We start from the raw sequence: 23,367 nt of genomic DNA on the forward strand, positions 1-23,367 counted from the left end.
CAAAAAACAAAAAAAAGAGCTTTTTCGAGAAGAAATTTTGGTGAGAAGACGTTTCAAAAACAAATCAGACAGACCCATAGGTGAGTTTTCTGTTTTATTGATCTATACTACTTTAGAGCCTACATTATGAGCAAGGTATTCCCTTTGAATAATTTCAAAAAGCACTGCAGTCTTAAAAATTACAAAAAATTGAACATACAAAATATACAGGAAATGACAATACAAGGCTCGGTAAACATCAGCTAAACCTGTATTTCCCTTTTATTTTACAAAACATATATATAGATGTGTGAATATATATATATATATATGCGTGTTTGAACATATATAGATATAAAAATATCGATGCATATTCAACACCCATACATGTCCCCAAACTTTTAGGAATGAAATCCATTTCAAAGTATCAAAAATAGAGCAGAGCAGTCTCTGTTGCTTTCTTGTTATGTAAAGGGGGAACGTCTTGTTCGGTCTTTGGTTGTGACAGAAGAGGACGGCAGCCTCGGGTTCTTTCATCTTGATGCTGGTTTGGTTGTTTGTCTTCCATAGCTCGAGTCTTTCAGGCTGCAGATCTAGCTTTATGTGAACAAAAGTCACCTCCCCTCTCCCCTCCAAACATACTAAAGTCTTAAAAGGTTACTGACTTGCATCTTTGTCATGGAAACATAAATCAACCCAGAAAAGCCTACAGACAGTTTCTTTAAACAAGAGTTAAGGCATCCTAACAGTTGACAGAGTGACATGATTCTCTCACTATATGAATGTTTTCTGTGAAGTTCATAAACATGACAAAAGGTTTTAATCTCTTTCTTAAAGTTGTGTCTCACATTTACTGCTGTTACAGCTTGCATAGCCTAAATACATGTGTGTGCTTCTGTTAGTGAGAATATCTTCTACAGCATATTTGGTACAAGCACCATCCGTACTCACACACAGCTGAACTGGTGAAGATGCTTGCGGTGTGTCCTTGATCAGGCAGATCGGCTGATGAACAACTCCAGGATGCTCACAGAACCAATCAGCAAGTCTACAGTCGACTTCTAGAGGCATCAAGGTCTTTTTTTTCTTTTTTTCTTCTCTTTTTAAAAGGCATTAGGCTGAATTTTTAATGCATAGTAGAATCTTTTTCACCTGGAACGCTGACTTGGAACAGTCATTTGCAATGCTCCTCACGCACAGGAGGAGGAGCGTCATTGTCGAGATTAAGGCAAAAAAAAAAAAGCAGATGCAAATGTTCACAGCAGAATCTGCATCAGTCTCTTCACTTCCACACAATCCGACTAGAAAAGCTACCGGAAAACACTCTTTGCATGTCTGTCAGATCAGGAATAAAATGAAAGTGTTGAATAAAAAGGGGGGGATACAGAAATAAAGCCTGTAATACTCTGAACTTTTGCTACATTTGTTTTTTATTATTTATTGACGCTGCCGATGATGCTAACACAGGTGTGGTGCCACCTGGGACACAAGGCACACGAGGGCCCCTGGAAAATGTGGGCTGTTATGCATAAATAGAGGAAGCGTGACACTTTTCTGCGTCTCGTGGAAAGAATGGTCTTCATGTCTTTGAATGTAAATGTTTCAAAGGACTACCTCTAGACATGAAACCCCCACTCGCCCATCCCTCATCAGGAGTCATGAATCAAACAGATCAACACTGATCAACTCGGACATCTGTAAAAAATAATAATAATAATAAAACTGTGCAAAAATCAATAACACAACTAAACAAAAAGCTGTTGCTATCATTCAAAGCTGCTAAGTGTTAATAAGGCATTTGTTCAGCTTGAAGAAGAAAACGCAGTGGGGGGTTGGAGGGGTAAGAGAGGGGGGGCTCATTTACTGATAACAGGTTTTTACTAATGCCACGACAGACTGGATACTTTTTTTTTTTTTTTTTTTTGAAGACTTTGTTTTGCGTTGGGTCATCTACTCTTACGGCATCATGCCACTGTGGCTGATGCTCACTCAGGGGAAAAAAACAAAACAAAAACAAGAATGTTTTCAAGCATCCTGGGAGACTTTAAGTACCGCCTGAGAAACGCTACGCGACATTTTACAATCCCACTTCTGGCTTCCTTTGAAAACCAGGCTTTCTCTTTCTGCCTCAAAGTATCCTCATTCATAAGGGTCAATGCTGGTGAGCGGGTGGACGACAACACGCACCGCTGTATCGTCACAAAGCGAGCTGATTGTTCAGGAAGACGGCGGTGCTTTAAAAAGGTCAGACACACAGGACAGACCTCCACAGTGTTTTCACCCACATGAGGCTGCAGCTCATCTTGTTGAACTGAAATCTGTTTCTCTGTTCCTGAAATCATCCGAGCAGAGGGATGAGATTGTCAGGCTTGTGGTGCAGCAGGTTCATGACGTAGCAGAAGTATCTCGTCCCCCCCTGCTCATTTTGTCCCACTTCCTGAACATGGACCAGGGTCTTGGTCATGGTCAGAGCTGCACGGGGGGGGGAGGTGGTCTGATTCCCTGGAGGCCTGCACCAGGGCCGAGGTGTTGACTGAGCTATGACTGGCTGTGTGCTGATGGAGACACATGGGTGCTGGGTGACTGGGACATGTCTCTGCCGATGATTTCATTCACTGTGAAAAGAAAGCAAACATTAGTTACTTCCTCGCTTCATATTTTGGAGCTACATCAGCCTTTGCCTTTCACCCATTAGTCCTGAAGTGAAACAGAAGTACATGTATCTGACCAGCAGGGCGCAGTGTTTTACCACTTTAAGTTCTGCACAACACCGAAAGCTCGAGCTCAACCTGAGGAGAGCTCAAAGTGGAAAAACTTCAAAAAAAAAAAAACTGGCAAACCCCAAAGTTCACAGAGTCACAGGTCTGACTCGAGAAGTAATCACTCCTGACACACGCATGAGAGAAACCATTCCATTCACAGTTGTGACCTTTGTGAGAGTCCAACAACTGTTCGAAGTCACCACAGCAGACTGACTGAGCTGTAAACACTCCCGTGTCTATTACCTCAGCACAGCTTTAATGGTGCTTCAGAACGTTTCCTCGGGCTGTTCAGCGGGTTTGTGAGCGTGGCAGAAAGGCCGTGCTGAACCCAAAGCATGGTTTAAAAAAAAAAACCAAAAAAAAAACCGTGCTGTCGAGCTCAGAGTGGCATTCAGGCGCAGCGAGGTTAATTAGTCCTCCGACTCAGGCAGAGCCGCCATTTAAATATACAACAGATAAGTCATTTGCTGCTGCTGTTTTTCAGCCAGCGTGGGTGATTGTTTTGCATCTGCTGCCTCCATTCGCTTTTCAAACTGGGACCGAGTGGGACGCAGCAGGGAGCTGGTCAAAGTGCAGCCGGGAAGTAAATCAACTTTGAGTACTTGGATGTGGAGAGCAGGAGTTTTTAGTTGTTTGGAATTGATTCAACACCACACTATGTGCGTGTTTCCCTGAATACTTTGGAGCGGACGTTACAGGTCAGAGAAACGTTTCAGGCTGGGCAAACTGGTTTTGGAGGGTGCAGCAGAGACCTCTAACCCAGTTGGATGCTGGGAGCTTTACAAGCAGACCTGTCTACACATGACAGTCCACAATGCAGCTCCTCTTTGTTCCCCCGAGCCGTACGAGTATATTTCCCCCCCTGAGCTGTAAGAAAGAAATGGATTACTGTAAGTTGGACGGTGAAAAGTGAGTAGCGGGTGACTCAGTGAATGATGAGCAGCCCAGTGTGTTTCATGAGAAAAAGAAACTGTATTTAAATTGGATGACACACAGAGTGTAAAAAAAAAAAGGCTTTAACAAGCACAACTTTTTTTTTTTTTAACTCAGTAAAAGTTGATGACTTTTTTTTTTTTTTTTTTTTTCCATCTTATCAGGTAGCAGCGTGTTTTACTTCACACGTATCGTCTGATTCTCTGACAGCATTCGGCTGTATTTTTTTTCCCAAACTCTTCATTTCTTTCACAGGAGCATCAGTTCAGCTGTGCTGCACCGTCTCTTGTTTTATTTGTGTTTTCTGCTGCTTGCTTTTGTGTCTGGCCACCATCACTCACATCATCCTGTTAGCGTGGGAGGCTCTTCCTTTCCCATGTCATCTTTGTTCACACACACACACACACACACACACACACACTCACAGCACCACCACGAAGTGACGACGTTACACTGAGACTGTCAGAGTAAACGTATTCATACGTGACAGACTCTTCTCTCAGGCAATATACAAAAACATTTTCTGACACTTTATGGATTCTGTCCCACAAAGTCGTCGTAAACTAAAACTACGGCCGAGGTCTATGCGCTGGTTTTAAAGGCTGTGACCTTTCAAAGGAGAAGCGGTAAAACACTGAGCTGAGAAGAGCAGCGTCTTGCAGCTTTAAAAGGACAACAGAGACGAAACAAGAGCAGAGACTTTTCTGTCCACATGTCGCAGATTTAATCAAACGTCAGGCACCCACAGTGCGTGGATCCAGAAGAGGAGAGGAAACCTCAGATGAGGCTAAATGAGCCTTAAAGAGAGAGATGGTGTGTGTTAGGGTCTAAATGAAAGTCTTCTGTTATTTTTGATTCGGTGGTTCAGTGTGCAGGCCTCTTCAGTCTGAGGGCTGCAGCGGTAAACTCTGCAGCTCTGCTGATTGATGGGAGGGAATGTGCTCTATCACCACAGGAATATGAGCAACCAAGTGAGACATCAAGTGGGCGTTTGCAGAAAATACCACTTTCCGCTGTACTGATTAGATTATTGCAGAGGCAAACGTGAAGCTGTAAACACAGATACACACGAGAGAAGAAAACGCTCTGAAACAGCAACGCTTGATCAAAACTCCACGTCTCACTTGGACTCAGTTATTACAAGCTGCAGGATGAGGTTTCCCCACATACGTACCTGTCAATAAGTGGCACCGCGATCAATATTACAGCTGCACGTATTCATCTTCTCTTTGACTTCCTTTTGAGTCGGATTTGACGCTGAGCTGATTTTGTGAGCACATTTCAATCCCAGTCCCGAAACAGGCGACAGAGTAAGAAGCTGCATTTCCTCTTTCTAGTTTCTTATTTTATTGGAGGGTCGATATGTCAAGAAAAATCAAAATCAAAAAATAATATTCAGGTCAGGATTTGTAACCGTTCCCCCTGAAGGTAAAACGTTCCAAACCCTCGAGAAAGCTTTTTTTTCATAAACAGTTAATTTCCCATATCGATGAGCAATAACCTCTGCTTTCGTATGCACTCATTCATTTCAGGCCTGGGGCTCCACACATCAATAAAGCAGAAGTGAAAGGCAGCTTTGACTGAGGACTTTCATATGCTGATGGTGTTTTCTCACATTTACTCATATCGTTGAAAACAGTGCAACAGAAAGCCGGTGATTCAGCGCTACCCGCCATAGTAAGGCTCTGAATGGCTCAGTCGAAGGGAGATCCTCTGCAGATGACTGGGAGGGGGGCTCCCGGTTCAAAATATACACCTGCAGTCAGCCGACCACTACTACTACTGCTGCTGCTGCTGCTGCTGCTGCTGCTTTAAGGTCGTCTGACATCAGATGGAGCTGTCCCCTGTGCTTTACATGGGGAATAAAGAGGGCGAGTGAGGTCTGCTGGTGTCAGAAACTGATTTCTTATGACGCTGCTTTTCTTCATCAGAACATTTATTTACTCTTAATATTGAAATGCATATTTCGGATGCTTATTCAGGCCACCTTCCTTACATAGCAACAAAACCAAGTCGAATAATTTACCTTTTTTTTTTTTTTTTTATAATTAGGGACCAAGCTTGTTTGAGCCGACGACGGATGGAGGGAAACACCGAGACTTAGAGGAAACATTAAAGAGAAGAAAACAAAGAATTCTCTTCTCAAGATATACTTCAAAATGTCACTTAGCCGAAACAAGCGCATCCTTGAATCCCCAACGACCACTGAGATTGGGTAAACTCTCGTCTCCGTTTCCAAAGTTCATGTCAAAGGAGGAGAATCAAAACAGGCTTCCATAATGCAAAACAGAAGTGGAACAGGCAGACGGACAGTCGGTACAATAAACATATCTGCTGTGGAGATGGAAAACGGGGGATTGTCATAAAGCTGTGACACATAGAAAAAGGTTCCCTCACCCAGGCTTAAAAAGCATTACGCTGGCAGAGCAGCTTTAAGCAAATAACTGGAAGATTGAGGGACTGATTTTTGAGTCCAGCAAACGAAGACAACATGCCACAGTGGAAAAGCTTTGTGGAGAGGGAACAGAAGAGAGGCGAGACTTGGTCTGCCTTCAAGAGGGAATATCAAAGCGCACAGTTTCCACTCGCAGTGCCCCGTAATGACACACACACACACACTCGTCTTTACAGAGCCTCAGGTATGAGACTGAATGTAGAGTCAAAATCCACTGAGCGATCACACACATTGGAAATACATGATCAGTTGATGGAATCTGTTTTGAAACCTTCCAGATCTTTCTCTGGCTCGCTGTTTGAAAGTGTGCTGCTGCTCTGTGACCGTGCTCTGCTTCGTTTTCATTTCACTTTGTCGTCACTGAGTGGGCGAGGGCACAGTGCTCCGTAGAAGCTAATCTAAAGGTCAGTTTCTCAAAGTCACGCATATCTGTTAACTGTCTGTGGATTTCCCATTTCATCTGACGGTAAGTGATTCACAAGACTTCTCTGTCTTTGCTGTGGAGACGCACAGCGACGGGCTTTAAGAGGGAAACCGCTCGGGCCCAAACGGGCGCTCGGGGAGATCAGCAAAGCCAAATATATTGGTTAATAGGTTTAACTGCCGGACCAATCAGCAGAGAGCTTGATGAGTCTCTGGTGTGGGCCGGGGGTTGTTAGACGTCTTTCTAACCCGGGCAGAGAGTTTAGTTTAAAGGATCCAGTTAAAGACAAAAAAAAAAAACAGCCGCCATAAACTATCATCATTTACTTCTTTAAAACGTGAGAAAAGAAAGAATTTACTGAAGTCCAAAGTGATGCCTTTCAAATATTTGATCGTGCTTCTGAAGGTGAAATAAACTCGAATCTTTATTGAGAGGACAGTGATGTCGTGTGAGAAAGAGACCATAAGTCGGGCTTGAGAGGACTATGGCCTCCATACAAACAGCGCCACTTCACTGCTCCCTCAGTAGATGGTGACGCTCGGGAGCAGCCAAAGACGCACACAAAAAAAATCCAATCCAAGCGCACAGCTCATGTTTATAATTGGTTAAATACAGATTCAGAAACACAAACTGAGAGTTGATGAGTTGTGCTGATCCCTGCTTCAGGATTTCCAGGCTTCTTCTTCTTCTTCTGTCTAAAGGAAAATGCAGCACTGGCTCTGTCTCCATACCAGGCTCCAGCCTCTTCCAAGACTTCTGCATTAAACTCTCTAAGACCTTAATTGTATGGAAAGATGACACACAAAGTCCATTTCCACTTGTTTCAGGGGGAAAAGACCAGCAAAAGTTTGCCATTGTTTTTAATGAGCTGCGGCAGCGCTGGATGGAAACCTTTTTTTTCCCCCTTCCATTGCTTCTTTTTTCATGCCTTTCAGTCTCCAGTTCTGTTATTTGGATAATGGTAAGATGATGGTAACACACACACGCACACGGGCACACACACACAACCAAAAATGAGACTCAAGATAATGTCTGTGTGTAAGCAGAAAACCAAACAGATCATGTCTTACTCTGTTTGGGATGAGACCGGAGAAACTATTTCTGGCCACCTGTCCGGTCAAACTCTAATATTTACTTGTTTATTTTTCCACATGGTGTGATCAACTAGAGCGAAAAGATCAGAGTCTTTTGTTGATTTCTAGATGTTAGCCTCTCCCATCACTTGTTGGGCTGTTGGCTGAGGACAGCTGCTCATGATCTAAAGTGCACTTAGATCCTGCTGTTGTTTCTCAGTGCTGACCGCCGTTTTTCTATTACAAAGAACTACTGTTCAAGCCATAGACGACACTCTCTTTCCCAGAGTCACAAGATTTAAGTTACATCTCGCTTATTTCTACTGTCGTGAGCTAACTAGTTGAAACTAGTTTTGGATTTACAGTGCTTAGTTGCTCGTCTTTTCTTGTGTGAGAGAAATCGCCGAGCAACCAAAAGGACATGTCATGCTATGACTGCTTCCCTCCGAAGAAGTCGCCATGCACATAACTTTATTTTATTTTGAGTCTCCCTACTCGCCCTCTTCATGCTATGCTAGCTAACCGCTGCTGCGTCATATCACATCTTGCTAATTGGACTTTTTTTATTCTGTTTTATTCTGATGACGTTGAAAATGTAATCATAAATTGGAGCTTTAAAAAACTATATATATATATATGATTAACATGTGCTCCATCATACCTGCAAGTACAGTAGTTTCTCCCACACTGACTCTTTCATTAGATTACATCTTCAGGATGATGTGTCGCTAACTGTGTGCATTTGTGTCTGGCAGCAGGGCTCAGCCTATTGTTAACCCTCAAAGCAACAATGGAAACAATCTGAGGCAGCCGTCAATGAGGGGAGGGCCCGACAAAAAGAGCAGCTTTTGTTGTGCTCACAAACTCGGCACGGGATGGACGCCATTGTAACAGTGTACCAACACACATGGACAAACGCTAACGTGTTATCTCTTCCCATGTGTGCTCTGTCAACAGAGAGATGATCAGTTTGTTAAATGCACAGTTCAGCGGCACAAAGATTCAGTCGCCATGACGACTTCATTCAACTACTTTATGTATGAGTAAGAAATCCAATTCAAGTTTACACGGCTTCAGCAGCCCTAGCTAACATGAACACTAACATAAAGACGAACTCTGGGGATTAAAGAGTAGAAATGCAGTCCAAGTATTCGAAATCCATCTCTACCTGCTTACCCTTCAGTCCTGAAAAAGACAGAGAGTGAATAGAGCCTGTCTTTGTGTGTGTCCAGGTAGAGACATCACATGGTCTCCATGCTGATTGTAGAAAACAGTTAAAGACCCGTCTTATGATTTCACAAAGGTGGCACCCTACTTTTCTTCTTTTCATCACTGACATCACAGCAGCAGCATCTTTTTATGTATAAAAGCCCAAGAAGATAAATCTGTGATGTTTGTTTTCTGCTGTAGTCAAACTGACACAACTCTTTTAGAATATATATTCTTTAAATGATCGTACATCTACAGCCCACAAAGCACAACACTATGTAGTATTCCTTGACTTTAATCTGAGATGCAAAGTACATTTTCGATTGAACGTCTCGGCTGAGTGACCCTGCAGTGGGCTTGGATCCTGACCTCGTCTGTCCATCTGTCTGTCAGTCTGTCTTCTCACCTCCTGTGTCTCCTGCCTCGCATACACACAAACCTAAAGTGCACTCACACCTCCACAACATCAAACAGATACACACAAACACAATATCTCATCTAATACACACACACACACACACACACACACACACACACACACACACACACACACACACACACACACACACACACACACACACACACACACACACACACACACACACACACACACACACACACACACACACACACACACACACACACACACACACAGCTCGAGCGTGCTCTGGTGTGCGTCACCAGGGCCATCTGCTTGCTAACCGGAGCAGTTTTCTACACACTCACAAATCTGCAACACTACTGCAGAAGGTAAAAACAAAAAGTATGACATTCAAAATAATGACTTAATCTAAAGCCTTTTTTTTAAAGGTGAAAGACAAATTATGAAGGGGCATTTATCGAACACAAAATGTTTTACTTTCATTATTTGGAAAGTTCAAAAGTGAGAGATTAACAGAAAAAAGAGATGGAGAAGGAGAAAGGATGTCACCTCCTTCATGTTTGGTGGGATTTTAACTGAACTGTGTGCAGCCTTGTTCCTCACTCCACTGATCATGTAAACAACCACTTTGGTCACATGTATTTGAATGATGATCGAAGGAATAATTCTGGATTACATGAAAGAATTTTTTTTAAAGAGCAAACACGTCCATGTTTCAATCTGCGCTTTTGTGTGTTTTTGTTTATTCTATGTTTGAGGTCACCATCTACACACATCTATGTTCCAGCATCATCTCTGCCTGTCAAACCTAACTGAATACGGACCACTTCAGAGAGTGTGCCGCGACCTTCTAAAACTCACAGATGTAGTTTGAAGTCTCATGTTGCTCCTCCAAAGCGTGGCCTACAGAGCTGGGCTGGCACAGAAAGCTATTTTTAGCCGCAGGCTAAAAGGGAAAGCTTACATTCACGGCTGAACTGTGTCACTCACAAACTTTTCTCACACTTGTTATTCATAAGAGTTCGAGTATGGCAAGCTAGTTTTACAGGTCCCTCTGCTTATGTGATAAAGACACCGACTAAATCTGAGTGTAACGTGAAATATGAGTGGACGTGCGTCGACAGAGGTGCAAAGATGGACATGAAAAGAGGAGAGAAAGGAAAGCTAATTCATCAGGCGTATGTTGGACACAGATTAGACTCGTTGATTGCATGTCAGAATGTGTGTTCGCAAAAGTCTTATGAAGTGATGCTGGTCGTCGGTGTTTCACACATCACTTATTGACCACCTCCTTGACACAGCCTCAGCAGGCTACTTATTAACCCCAAAACATTGAGGAGCCTCATTTGAACACGGCGCTGGAGTTAACAAAAACCCAAGCGATCCAGATAAGGACGTTGATGATTTAGAACAGTTTGGACACGCTCATTACAGATAAGGAAGTAGTGTTTATGAATGAGGGAGAAAAAAAAAAAAAAGCTGCTATATGCGTGTGCTGACTTCACTAGTCAATTGTTAAGTCAACAAGTCTCATGAGCATGCTAATCAGGGTTGTTAACACAGCCGCTCTCATACACACAGGATGTTATTACTGCCGCAGCACATAACTGTAGTTTTTGTTTTCCAGCTATAACCCTGAGTAACCGCTCGCAATGATGCGATCCCCTCAACTAGATCCAAGAGGCCAAAACATAGAGGTTGTAACGAGCCTCCAAAATGCTGCTACATTTACAGAAGCTAAGTGTTTACAATTAGGCTCCTTAATAGGATCCTACAGTTATCGCTCCTTCTATCTATGTCTATGTAACACTATACTGAAGAAATCAACCTGCTCTCACTACAGCATGCTCTGACAGATGACACCTCATCAACATTATCAGGCAGCCCCATGAACATACAAAGAGAGCTTCAGCTGTTTCACTACCTCGGAAAAGTTATTATTGTGTTGATGATCGTGCTTGCTCAGCCCGTCTCTACCTGTTTCAGCTTCTCTTTTCATTTCTTTGTACTGTTTTAGAGCGCTTAAAAGAATGTGTCTATTTCTGAAGCCACTGGCCGATTTGTGGACGATGAGTTCAGTGAGTTTCATGTGGAAATATGTTTTTCATAGATGCCTGTGCCTTTCTTTGTGACATATCAAGATCGCATTTTGTGAACACCAGACCTGGAAAGAAAAAACACAAAATAATGTTCTTGCAACGCAGAGTAATGAGGTCAACGAGTCGCTTACCGTCATCCAGCGTGATGTCCTGCAGGCCAATCGAGCGGAAGGTGGGCTCCCTCTCCTCAGGCTCTTGTTTGATGTTCAGCCTCTCCCCGTCTGATGGGAAGGGCACCTGTGGGCTCAGAGGGTGAACCAGTGACCCTGCTGCAGCCGGGGACAGGCTGGCGATGACCGGGCTTGTAGCCTGGGGTGAAAGCTGTCCTGAATGGTGCTGCTGGAGGGGACCCAGAGGACTGCCTCCTGAGGTGGGGGACGATGAGGTGGGAGACTGGTAGGGCAGTGAGTGCAGCTGAGGGGAGGAAGGCCCAGAGTGATGCGAGGGAATCAACTGAGGAGGTGGTGGGGCAGTGGACGTCGTGGGACAGGATGCCGACCTTTGACCTACGGGATGGTATCCCATGGCCCTTTGCAGTTGAGAGGAGTGCTGCCCCACGAGTGGATGGCCACCTGGAGAGGGCACCTGGGGAGGATTTGGGTGATAGCCTCCGAGTGTGTGGAGGTGAGGGGAGGAAGGAGGGAGCAGGGGTTGCTGGCTCTGGGGAGACCCAACTATGGGGTTGGTGGAAGAGGAGGGTGTTGATGGCGAGGAACAAGGAGAGGAAGGGTACACCATCCCCATGCCCATTTGGTGGGGCGCCGCACTGGGGCTGTGCTGAAAGGGCATCCGTTCGTAAACCTGAGGAGGCAGGCTGGACTGGCCGTTGTAGGGCAGGCTGTGAGCGTGACTGTGGCTGTGCTGCATAGGCTGGTAGGAGGGCCGCGGGGGAGCGGAGCTCGTGTGGAACGTCATGTGGCAGTCTGCGGGAGGGTGGTGCAAACTGCGTCCCTGGAGGTGAGGCAGGTGCTGGAAAGACGGGGAGCCCATAGATGGGCAGGGGGCCTGTAGGGGTAGAAGGCCAGGTCCGGAGCCTGTGGCCAGACTGCGAGGGGAGCTTGACAGAAGGTTTTCCGATGGGTGGCCCTGCTCAGGAGAAGGCAGCTGGGTGCGCACCAAACTGGCAGCATGCGCCAGGGGCATGGATATAGGGGATACTGCAGAAAGGTCCAGCTCCTCTCTATTCTCCTGTTTCACCATGACTACAGAGAGAGAGAGAGAGAGAGAGAGAGAGAGAGAGAGAGAGAGAGAGAGAGAGAGAGAGAGAGGAAGAGAGTATGACGAAAGAGGAAAGACAGACAGGATGAAAGAGAAGAAACACATTGTCAGTGAGCTCTATCAAATGCTGCTGAGAGTAAGACCAGACACGTTATCTTTTGTTAAGTCACTGCATTTTAACATTCTCAGTGTCACTCTTAATTTGCTCCAGTTACAGAAGAGTAGTGACATCAAGCCACCTTAACAATTGGAGTAGTTGTTAAACATTGGTTTTGAACCCCACAGTCTCAGTGTCAGGATTTTATGTTGAAATATCTTTCAGTTCTTGCTACTAAACTAGGTCAGTAGAATCTCAAGCAGTAAAAAATAGTCTCTGTAATGTATGGATTGTGAAAGGAGGGCTCCTTCCAGATGAAAAAAAAAAAAAAGCCTCAGACTGACAGACATTTTGATAGTGAATGAGGCCATCCGCTTTTACTGTGACGGCTCACAGTGCTGCTTTGCCAATCAGTAACCTATTTCCCAATCTGGTGCCTTGTGACAGTGAGTTTTATTTTTATCCAGCTCCGAATCAGAGGGAGAGCATATGTTGTCATTTCGGGTGCCATCATGTGAAATGCTGTGTGGGAAGAGGAGCTGAATGCCCCCCAGCCCAGATCAGACAGCAGAACAAAAGAGTTCAATGATCGTGCCCTCCACCCCCCCACCCTGCCTCTGGGATTGAGAGGCAAGGGGCATGAAAAGGCCAAACAGGGTTTACTTTGGCTAAAAATGGAGCCAAAAAGATATAAAGGCAAGGGGAAGGCTAAAGTACAGTATATTAAAGAAGGAGTAGAAACAGGTTCTCCAGGCTTGTTTTCATTTTTTAGCCAACTTTAATTCAAATTAAACCAGAGTCATTTTCTCAGAAAGGTTTCTAAAAAAATACGTTTTTTATCCACAGACTTCTTTCCCTTAATTGGGCCAAGCCTTCTGAAACCCAGCCCACAATAAAACATCTTTATTTTTTGTCCACAATAAATAAAGCAAGCATCGTCTGTGGGTGACACCGGCGCTGTCAAACACCCAGCTTCCCTGAAAGAGCGGCGTTACTCTACTCTGCTTTCATTGGCTGCCCTGATGTGTGAACAGTGAAAACAGGAACTGTCTGCGTGGAGTGGGCGAGCTTGCAAACAGAAAAGATGGGTGGGTGGACGGGCAAGGCTGCTTGATGCGTACACTCGCGCAAATAACACACTGTTGTGGTAAAAGTCAGGGTTTAGATATGCTGCACAAAGTGCTCACATGTCAATATATTTTTGCAAGCAGGGTTTTCACTTTGACTGACTTCAAGAGGAAAATAAACAATATCAACTAGCAAGGAAGGAATTTGACTTTCATGAAGGAAACTTGGAGATCAAAGTATTATGAACAGTCAGTATCCTTCATGCTTGGATAATCAGATTAAACCTCAACTTCAGACTGATCATTGTATATAAAAGTTTCCTGGACAGCAAAAGATCTGCATCAGGAAATCTCACGCATTAGACGCATTATGTTGTTTTAGTTAAGTTTTAGAAAACTAACAGTTAGCAGGTGTTAAGGTTAATGTGCCCCCCCCACAATCCCCCCACCACAGTGATGCTTTGGAGAGAGAGAAAGAGAGAAAAGGGGTCAGAGAAGCCCCGTTTGGAGAAGTGTGCAACACAAAGATTGTGTAACAACTGTCACTGATGCCGGTCTAACTTCTTTAAAGTAAACCCTGAGACACTCTTTTCTCTTTTTTTGTGTGTGTGTTAATGACGGTAACCGTAGCAACCATAAAATGTCCCATGATCGGAAATATCAAAGCATCTTCCAAATCCAGTTTGTTCTTAACAAGTCCTTCAAAAAGGCTCTCTGGTCTCACCTGAAAGGTAAGTGAAGCGTTGTGACTGGCTCCTTTTCCGCTTGCCATTGCAGACATAAAACTGCACCTGTGCAGCTGAGCCCACCGTTTTACTGTGGTAAGGAGGAACCTCCACCACAATGCATGACTACAAGATAAATGAAGAAACATGTCACATTATTTACGCCCAACTTTCGGAGAAATAAAAAAAAACAACAACATCATACCATTAGAAAAAATCTGTTGACAAAAAATGACAGCAGAAGGTTTAAAGACGGGCAATATTACAGACAGAATGGAGCGGAACAAATTAATAAATGAGTACTTACTCCTTGAGATTTCTCGCGAATGATTTTTGCTTCCACTTCCCATTGCGGTCGCCCATCTAGAGGGAGGGGGAGGGGGACATTTACTAGGGGGCTGATAGCTGCACAGTGGGGGTATCACTTCTTCACCATTATTAGACCTCCATCACATTCGCAGTAAAGACGCAATGCCACAGAGCCGTAAATGATGCACTCTGGAAGGGTAGGTTGAATAAAACCTTTTGGAAATGCTAACACTGCAGAGTTAACGTTTCCAGAGGAACAACAGAAGTAGTGAAAATAAAAATGAATGTATTTGAAATGGGTACATAACAAAGCTAAGCCGCTCACTCATTAATGACTACATTTCTTCTGAAGCGTAGTTTGATGTTGATCTTTTCTTTTTCCTACTCTTTTCAAGATGCTCAGTGCTTTTTTTCAGACAACCAAACAACAGTTCAAAAAAAAAAAAAAAAAAAGCACAGGATTTCAATTTGTTCTGCAGAACCAGGAGACATCAAAGTGAGGTCCTTTTTAAGGGCCCATACGCCCCATGCAGAACATCTTAGTGGCTATTAAATACAAATCAAATGTCTAAATATTCTGCTGTTTGTCTTGTCTGGTCAAACTTATGGAGAGAGCAGTGGAAGAACTGAATTCATTTAAAAATGCTTTTACGCAGTTGGCAGATTTCTGGCGACAAAACATCCTTTCCTGTTTTCCTTCGAGCGATCTAATTATTTGGCCAGACATCTATAGGTAGAGGCTTGGAGGGAAGCAGTCGAGGTGAAAACACTGACAGACTTGAAGTGTGGATGGATGGAATCATAGTCATCACTGTGGCAACAGAATTCAAACCTTCAACAATAAAGGTGAGCGCTGTACGCGCTGTACGTGCTGTACGATGTATATTCATCTGCAGACTGCTTCTAAGTGTTTACATGGCGGTGCACAGTCTGCACCTGCTGACATCTTCCTTTCAAACCAAAAGCATTTCCCCAAATACCGCCTCAGGCATCTGCAACAGATCTGCAGAGAGGGCAAACCTATATTCAAAATAAGCACTCAACTGTAAGCCTGGTACCTTGAAGCTTATTCAGCTTTCGAACAGAATTCAAAGTCTTCTGTGGCTTTAAGCCGGCGATTAACCCTTTCAGATGTCTCCATAACATTAGCCTTATGTGTAATAATCCCCCGGCACATCAACGAGGCGTTACGATAAACTGTGAAGGCAGAGCTGAACTTGTAGACAAAGATTTTTTTTTTTCTTTCCAGTGAACAAAATGACCTTGAATGTCTTTTCAGCTGACAGCAGTGCATTATTGCAGCACCACTTGTTGACATTCAACAGGCAGAATGAAGGGCCCCACATGCTCTGTCAGACAACAAGCACCAACATGCACTTCATACCACGCTAAGACAATGACTCCCATCCTCTCAGACACCAAGTCAGAAGGGAATAAAAACGTGCACCCGTCGTGCTGGAAGACCGACCAGAAATAATAGAGGTGATTACTGTTTCTGTTGTAATCTCTTTGGAAAAGCAAGCAGCTGTTTGTTTTTGCCGGTGGAGTAGACATGCTCGATCAGTTCCATGTGTGTTTGTTTATAAAGGAATACGAGCTGCAAGAAAAGCAGAATAAGAAGACTTGGGGAGAGGTTCCTTTAAAGACGTTAAAAAAACAAAAGCTCTGCAGACTGATAGCAAACTTAAACATTCAGATGTGACATGAACAAATGCTGTCTCTGTCTACAGTCCAGTCATTTATAGTATGACCCAATAACCTCCACAGGCAACAATAGCTCATTCTCTGCTGTTCTTTATCAGCTTAACGTCGTCCTTCATCGGTCTCAATCATAAGAGAGGATGGAAAAATGTCTGTCACTGCCTCCTCTTGTTTTCTTTCCTTCCATCCCTATACTAACAAAATCAGAGTCTTTCTGCACTAAAGTGGGAGGATTAGACATGATGAGGGGGACCGTTTACAAAAACCTAATTAGCATTATCTTCCATTCCTCTTGCTTATGCTCTCTGTCTCTTTCCACAGTCGGCTGCCGCCCTGCACCATGGGGGCCCGGCTTTCCTCCCTACCCAACGTGCACCTCTCTGAGGTTTCCACTAGCTTGACCATCAAGTGAATAGTTTCAGCCGTGCCACACTTCGCCTGGTCCACCTTTAAAAACACTGAAGACATTCCTCCAGGTGGCTTGTTTTCACCCTCGAAGAGAGAAAAGCTCTCCCTTTCAAAAAACAACTCTGCTCAACTCTCAGTCATGTGTCAACTTGATTTTGTTGCTCTTCAAGACAAAGGTGTCTCGGGCAGGCAGAGACTGGCTCCACAAATACTACCCATTTAAAATTTCCATTCCAGAGATCCCAGCTATTACATGTGTTTTCCTAATTGTGAAGTGGTGTAAAAAGAGAAAAGATAAGGCAGAGTAATGGTTGTTGCGCACTGAATCTTTTTTTGGTGTTTTTTTTTTTAAATGCGTTTTTATAGATCCATAATCCGACAAAAAACTGGAGAAACCTTGCACGCTGAGGAGTGACTTGAGAGAAATGACCTGAAAAGCACAGAGAGCATGTTGCTGATAACGTTGAACATCGTTTATATTCTTAGATTTTTCAGGAACCACAGACTCAAGCCCTGTGCAGATCGCCGCTCAAGGCACAACTCTCTCCCCAGTGATGTCACACTTTCATTTCCAATGTCACAGAGGCTCATTTATGAGGAAGAAGTCTCTGTACCGCCATTGAAGGTATTGTAGTAACAGAATGGGACTGGGATGTATGATTTATTTACATTTAATCAAGCCAAACTTCAGTGGATCATAAAAGTAAACGTATTAGTTGTGTGTCTGTAAACCACAGGAACATTAGGACAGAAATAGAGAAAACTGTCGTCTTTAAATCGATTATTGAGTCGAACTTTGGTCTCAGCACTTTCATCAACTGAGGCCGTTTTTTTAATGTGCTGTATGAATACACTTTGACTTGACTGAACCCTTTATCGTGCAAGTGACTATTTTTGGCAATTTTGGTACCCATTACATACGGCCACCCTTCTGCACCTCAGTAAGGTCGAGAAGCATGTGATCCTCACTCAGCCAATCAGAAGAGATCGCCCCACGTCACTGATCCTGCTATTGTGGCATTTGAACCAAATACGGTAACTTCGTCAGTGTTTGTTTTTCTTAATGAAATTAAAAATTTTTGATTTTGAATTGATTATTTATTATTATTTGAATTTGAACATAAATCGACAGTTTCAAATCTCAGCTGCTGTGCGGATGTTACACATACCGGGGCCTTTCTCCAGGAAGATGACCTTGGACTCCGGGAAGAAGTTGGAGCCGGTGATCACCATGTCTTCTCCCCCACTGACCAGACAGCTGGTCAGGCTGGATTTCTCCACCTGGGGCAGCTCCTGAGCCGAACGCTGGGCTGGGAGAGACGCAGCGAGGGGTTGAGGAATGAAGAGGAGGATTATTTACTGAGATTTCTTCATACTTCACTTTATGTGGATTGAGGAATAGAGCATCACACATCAACACAGCTTTGCAACAATGGCCTCTAGAATTCATAGTATTCCAGTAGAACTACAGTCAGGGATCCTCCTTTAAATGTCATATTGTTAATTGCCTAAGTCCAGACTTGGTGAGACAGGTAAATAAAGAGGTGTTTTTGTGCGTGTCTGTGTGTCGTCTTTCCTGAATGAGCATGTTTTGCTGACTGTGCGTGTGTAAGCGAGTTTGGGAAATTGACACTCACAGCACTCCACGGGGATAGAGGCAGCCTGCAGTGACAGCACCTTCCCGTTAGCTTGAGGGATGTGCACTCTGAACACCACGCGGACTCGTGTGTTCTTCCTTCCAATATCCGTCTCCCCCTTTCGCAGCTCAATGTCGGAGTTCCGCAGCTTAAGGATGCCAGCACAGTCGATACTGCCAAAAGGAGGGAGAATAGTTAGTCCCATGAGGCGCAGCGGGGACGGCAATCATCGACGGCACATTTTAGTAGTGAAGGTCCGGGAGTGATAAAAGCAACCACAGGCCCAGCAGGGGATTGGCAATGAGGAGAGTTAAGTGTTAAATCACAAAATAAAAATGTCTGTAAATTTGATTTATTACAATAGTAAATGAGAAAACCCCAACCAAATGCCTTCCTATAAATTCCAATGTAAATGAAATCAGACCCTGTATTAAAATAGTCGTACGAGTATTGCAGAATCGTAAAAATCCAATAAAGTTTCTTTCACTGCTTATTAGGAAACCCTCAAATCCCCTATGTGTCAAACTCTATTCATTTGAATCAAGAAATCAGCATGTAAAAACGTTGCATGAACATTAAACAAATCATTTTGTGTATCATTTAGGAATGTCTTCATGGAGGTCCTCTCACGACTGATTGGTCGATGACTGCAGTGCTCCTGACACTCACCTGGCGGTCATGTTGTTCTCAGGCAGGAGAGGAATTTCAAGAACTTTGGTGCTGGAAAGGATGATTTCTTGGCTGGCGGTGGCAACGGTTTTCCCGGTGATGCGGTGCACCTGGTAGAAGGCGTGCGGCCTCAGGTAGCGGTCGTCTGCCGTTCCAATGAACATCTGCAGGTTGACGGGCTTCTCGCTGTAGCCAATGAGCTGAGACATGACAAAGAGGAGCACGGAATCAAAACAGATGTGAGTTCTTTGGGTCCACATTGACAGGTGTGAACAAAGACATAGACGTTTTATTTCCACAGCCTTCAGGCCACCTTTTTGTTGGAGGGAATCTAAATGTCAAGGGGGGTTGTGATTTTTCTGGCAGGGCCACTGGAGATTTGTCTGCAGTTTTGGCTTCCCTCTACTTTGACTTGATGTTCTCAGCCTTGCTCTCATCATTTTTTCCCTTTGCACGCCTGCACTTACACATGATTCACAACAAATTTCTTTCATGAACCTAAAACTTGACCTGGTCAATCTTTTTAAGAGCAGATACATCGGCAGCTATGACCATAAAAAGCATTTAAAAAAATAATAATAAAAAAAAAACAAAAACCCAACAACACTGAACTGACTTTAAGAGGCAACAAATATGCTACATAAGTCAGGAGCTAAGCTCAGTGAAGAAAAAAACTACACATCATTTATGCCTGTTAGTTAATACATTACGTTAATTTAGAGTTCATACATTACATTTAACATGTCATTTTAAAATAGTATGTTCACAAAACATTCAATTCATGTGTGACGGTAAAAACGTTTTTTGTATGCTTACACTTTGGTTTAAAGTGGAATAACTGCTAGTAAAAGTGTCAACAACATTTTTAATCCAGCTGTTGATGTATGCCAGCCTGGTGGGAATGGGCTCTTGGACTAGCAGCTACCCTCCCTCACTTAGCCGCATAGTACTGCTGCCCTCCTGCTCTCCACACAGACAGACAGGTGAGATGTTCTCGAAACAAAACGTGTTGCATGTCGAGAAGAAACAAGAAAAAAAAGGAAGGGGAGCAACACCTTTCCTCCTAAGAGGGACGGAGCAAACACACAGGACACACAATGCTCCTACTGTTGTAATGTTGTGCTTGGCAGACTGCGTGACGACAAGATCCCCCCCCTCTCACATACAAGCTCCAACTGAACTGCCCTTCCAGTCCACACCTCCGGCTCACACATGAAGGGCAGCCCATTGAGTGAGGGGAACAGAGAAGAACAAGACCATTCATTGCTGTTTCACCCCAGAAACTGCCAAACCTCAACCCTGCCACAGATGGTTTCTGACCCTTTCCTGCCGGCAGATTTGCACCACACACTGCACTGTGTTAATGTTTGGCACAAATGTAGGGCCGGGTCCGTGGAAGGAGAGAGAGTGGGTGCAGCTTAGGACTGTTCCAAAACCAGCTAAAATAAAAATTTAAAAAAAGAGCTCAACTGGTAAGGCGCTGGAAACGTACCTGATGATGAGCAGTGTGAGCAGGCGCCTCCAAAGAAAAGACCTGCTTGGTTTCAAAATATTGACTTAGTTTCTCTGAAGCTAATTACCTCAAGTCCAGCTTTCCGTGTCTCCCTCTCTTTATGTGTCACTTGTTACTGCACCTTACGTCTACTGGATCGAGCTGTGAAATGTTTAAAGTCTGACCTCGGCATATCAACGAGTGAACAGAGGACCAGCCTGACAAACTCCTTTGGTTCAGGAAAGTCATTCCACACTTGATGTTTATGTTTCCCTTTAGAGCGGGACCATGAGAAACAGAAAACAACATCAGCATTGGCACAATGCAAGCCCACAAACTTGTTTTATGGAATTACAGCTTACACTGACATGTTGTGTTTTTATTGTGTTGTTTATTGTTTTGTTTTTTCTTATTTGTTCTTTAATATTGTGTTTCAAGTCTGATCAGCTCAAGTTGGTTTCTTAAAACAGTCAATATCATGACCATTAACTTTTGAACTCTTAAATTTTCTCACCCTTCTACTTCTCAGGAAAACTTTGAAAAGAATTACTGTGTTATATAAGTATCGTTGAATGTCGTGTAAAATTATATGCAATGAGGGAAAGTTCATTTAGGTGTACTAATAAATAATAAATCGTTGATGACCTTGACAGCTGGGGTTTTTTTATTCAGCGTATAAATTTGCAACCCTGCGGCATTGTTTCATAGCAAAAACTCCCCACCCTATCGTATGTTGTTACTCCTTCACCACATCCTCTGTGTTTAAACTGCTCGGTGATGGAGGCTCGTCTGATTTGGAATGAGTAAACAGATGAGTAACTTGTGTTGATTTTTTTCAGTGTTAGTCCTTCCTACATACCGGTGAGCTCTACTGCTGGTTTAGAGTAAAAGCTGCTGCAGAAAAAAAGTTTCCTCACAGCTGAAGCGCACACACACAGACTGTCTGTTTCCCAACAGGAGCATCAAACTGGAAGCTACCCAACCATGGGAAATGTATTTGGAAGGATGTTGCACCAAGGAGCAGCTTTAAAAGGCCCCTTTAATAACAAGTAATGGGTTCATCTTTGAAAACCACATCGGATCTCAAGAGCCACATGAAAGTATAAATGTTGCTAGTAACAAGCTAACAGGTAATTATGCATTCCGGTCTGAATGGGTCCATGGCAATAAATGACATGATTATTCCTGATTCAAGGAAACATGGAGTCTCAGGGATCAACAGTCTTGTGGCTTGTGCTGCTTGTTTTATGATCATGTCTGCACACTGTGGAAGTGAGGACAGACAGGCAGAGCTCGCACATGTGTCTGTGTGCATGCATGTTGTGTGCTTCGCTGAGTGTGTGTGTGTGTGTGTGTGTGTGTGTGTGTGTGTGTGTGTGTGTCCATAAATCAGGGCATGTTTATTTCCAGCACCATGTGTGTTCCAGACAGCATCAAATGAGTGAAAAGTGTCTGGAGGAATCTATGAAGACAGAGATTGTACGTCACATATGCAAATAAAGGTACTAAAAAAAAAAAGCTCTGGAAGAACTGGACAAAAAAAATAAAAAACATTGGGAAAAAAAAGAATTACATTTTTAAGTACAGGATTTTTCTCTTCAAGCACAACCTTACAAAGTCAAATATAGTAGAAAATCTGTCTGATAACACGTTAACCTCTGAGTCTCTGAACATGAGGGATTTGGTGATGAACCTCAGTGTTGACAAACACACACTTAGCAGGCCAGAAGGTCTTTCCAAATCCAATAACTGACCGTGAAAACCTGATTAGAGGTCCAGAAAGAAGGACTCACTTCAGCGGTCCCAGTGAATCAACGCCCCTGGCCAATAGAAACAAGCCACACACACTCAGGCTAATTCAGTCACTCTGCAGTAGTTAGCTTTACAACACGTGCTAGTTCGAGATGGAAATTGAATAAGAAAAGAAAAAGAAACATGGGAACAGGTGGGATGCACCTGTTTGCACTTTTCCCCACCAAAAAAAAAAAAAAGTCAAAACAGAAAGTATGTTATGACTGCTGCTGGATTTATAACATATAAACATCCCTAAGACAACAGTCGGTGCTTTTTGTGTCATCAGTGAAAAAGTCAAAAGGATCAGGCCGCCCTTGCACACACTGGGACATTTAGACAAGTAGGCCTACACATGGACGATACCATTGTTTGTGTGAAGGACACAACTCCACAAAGCACACGACACACACACACCCTTGACTTGTTTCACATTCCTCAGTCGCCACTCCACCGCCCCCTAAATCTGTGCTCGAGTGTGAAATACCACAGGAGGGTGGTCCCTGCACTTTTAACTCCTCACCTTTTTGCCTGTCCAGATTGCACTGAGCCCAGTCAGACAGTCAGTCAGTCAGTCAGTAACTGAGTCCTGAAAGAGATCAGCTCTTATGCTAAAGCATGTTGACATTAAACCTGGTCACATGTCCCCTCGGGTCTGTGCTTATCAGAGCCTTTAACTAACTTACGGCTGGCGCTGCTGCTGGCTCTTCTTGTTGGGATCAAGTTTAGGATGAACCCTCTCCCCTAAAATAAAACAGCTGGATACTGTTTCATACTCAGCTTCCCCTAAATAAAATCCCCATTTATTTTTGGCCTTCATCTGTTCCACTGATCCAGTAATAAGGCTAGCAAGCAGAGGGGAAAACATCTCCAATCACTGCATACGCACATAAATGACACCCAGACATACGTAAACAAAAGTGTTCAACTTCAAGTT

The 23,367-nt window shown here is 43.7% G+C and overlaps 1 protein-coding gene across 2 annotated transcripts in view; it reads right to left on the reverse strand.

Annotated features, from left to right (window-relative positions):
- Positions 1–81: 81 nt before the first annotated feature.
- Positions 82–23,367, reverse strand: part of nfatc3a (nuclear factor of activated T cells 3a) — a 50,093-nt gene continuing 26,807 nt past the window's right edge. Inside the window, exons 4-10 of one of the 2 annotated variants that reach the window (XM_079340219.1) lie at positions 19,148–19,347; positions 18,479–18,651; positions 18,011–18,151; positions 14,731–14,786; positions 14,423–14,549; positions 11,448–12,518; positions 82–2,594 (exon numbers count right to left, since the gene is read on the reverse strand). In XM_079340219.1, the coding sequence (XP_079196345.1) occupies positions 2,518–2,594; positions 11,448–12,518; positions 14,423–14,549; positions 14,731–14,786; positions 18,011–18,151; positions 18,479–18,651; positions 19,148–19,347 (1,845 nt within the window). In that variant the 3' untranslated portion in view covers positions 82–2,517. The remainder of the gene's footprint in view (positions 2,595–11,447; positions 12,519–14,422; positions 14,550–14,730; positions 14,787–18,010; positions 18,152–18,478; positions 18,652–19,147; positions 19,348–23,367) is intronic. The other variant, XM_079340220.1, reaches the window with a different exon arrangement.

Source organism: Symphodus melops, assembly GCF_947650265.1.
Source record: "Symphodus melops genome assembly, chromosome: 3".
Classification (NCBI taxonomy): domain Eukaryota; kingdom Metazoa; phylum Chordata; class Actinopteri; order Labriformes; family Labridae; genus Symphodus; species Symphodus melops.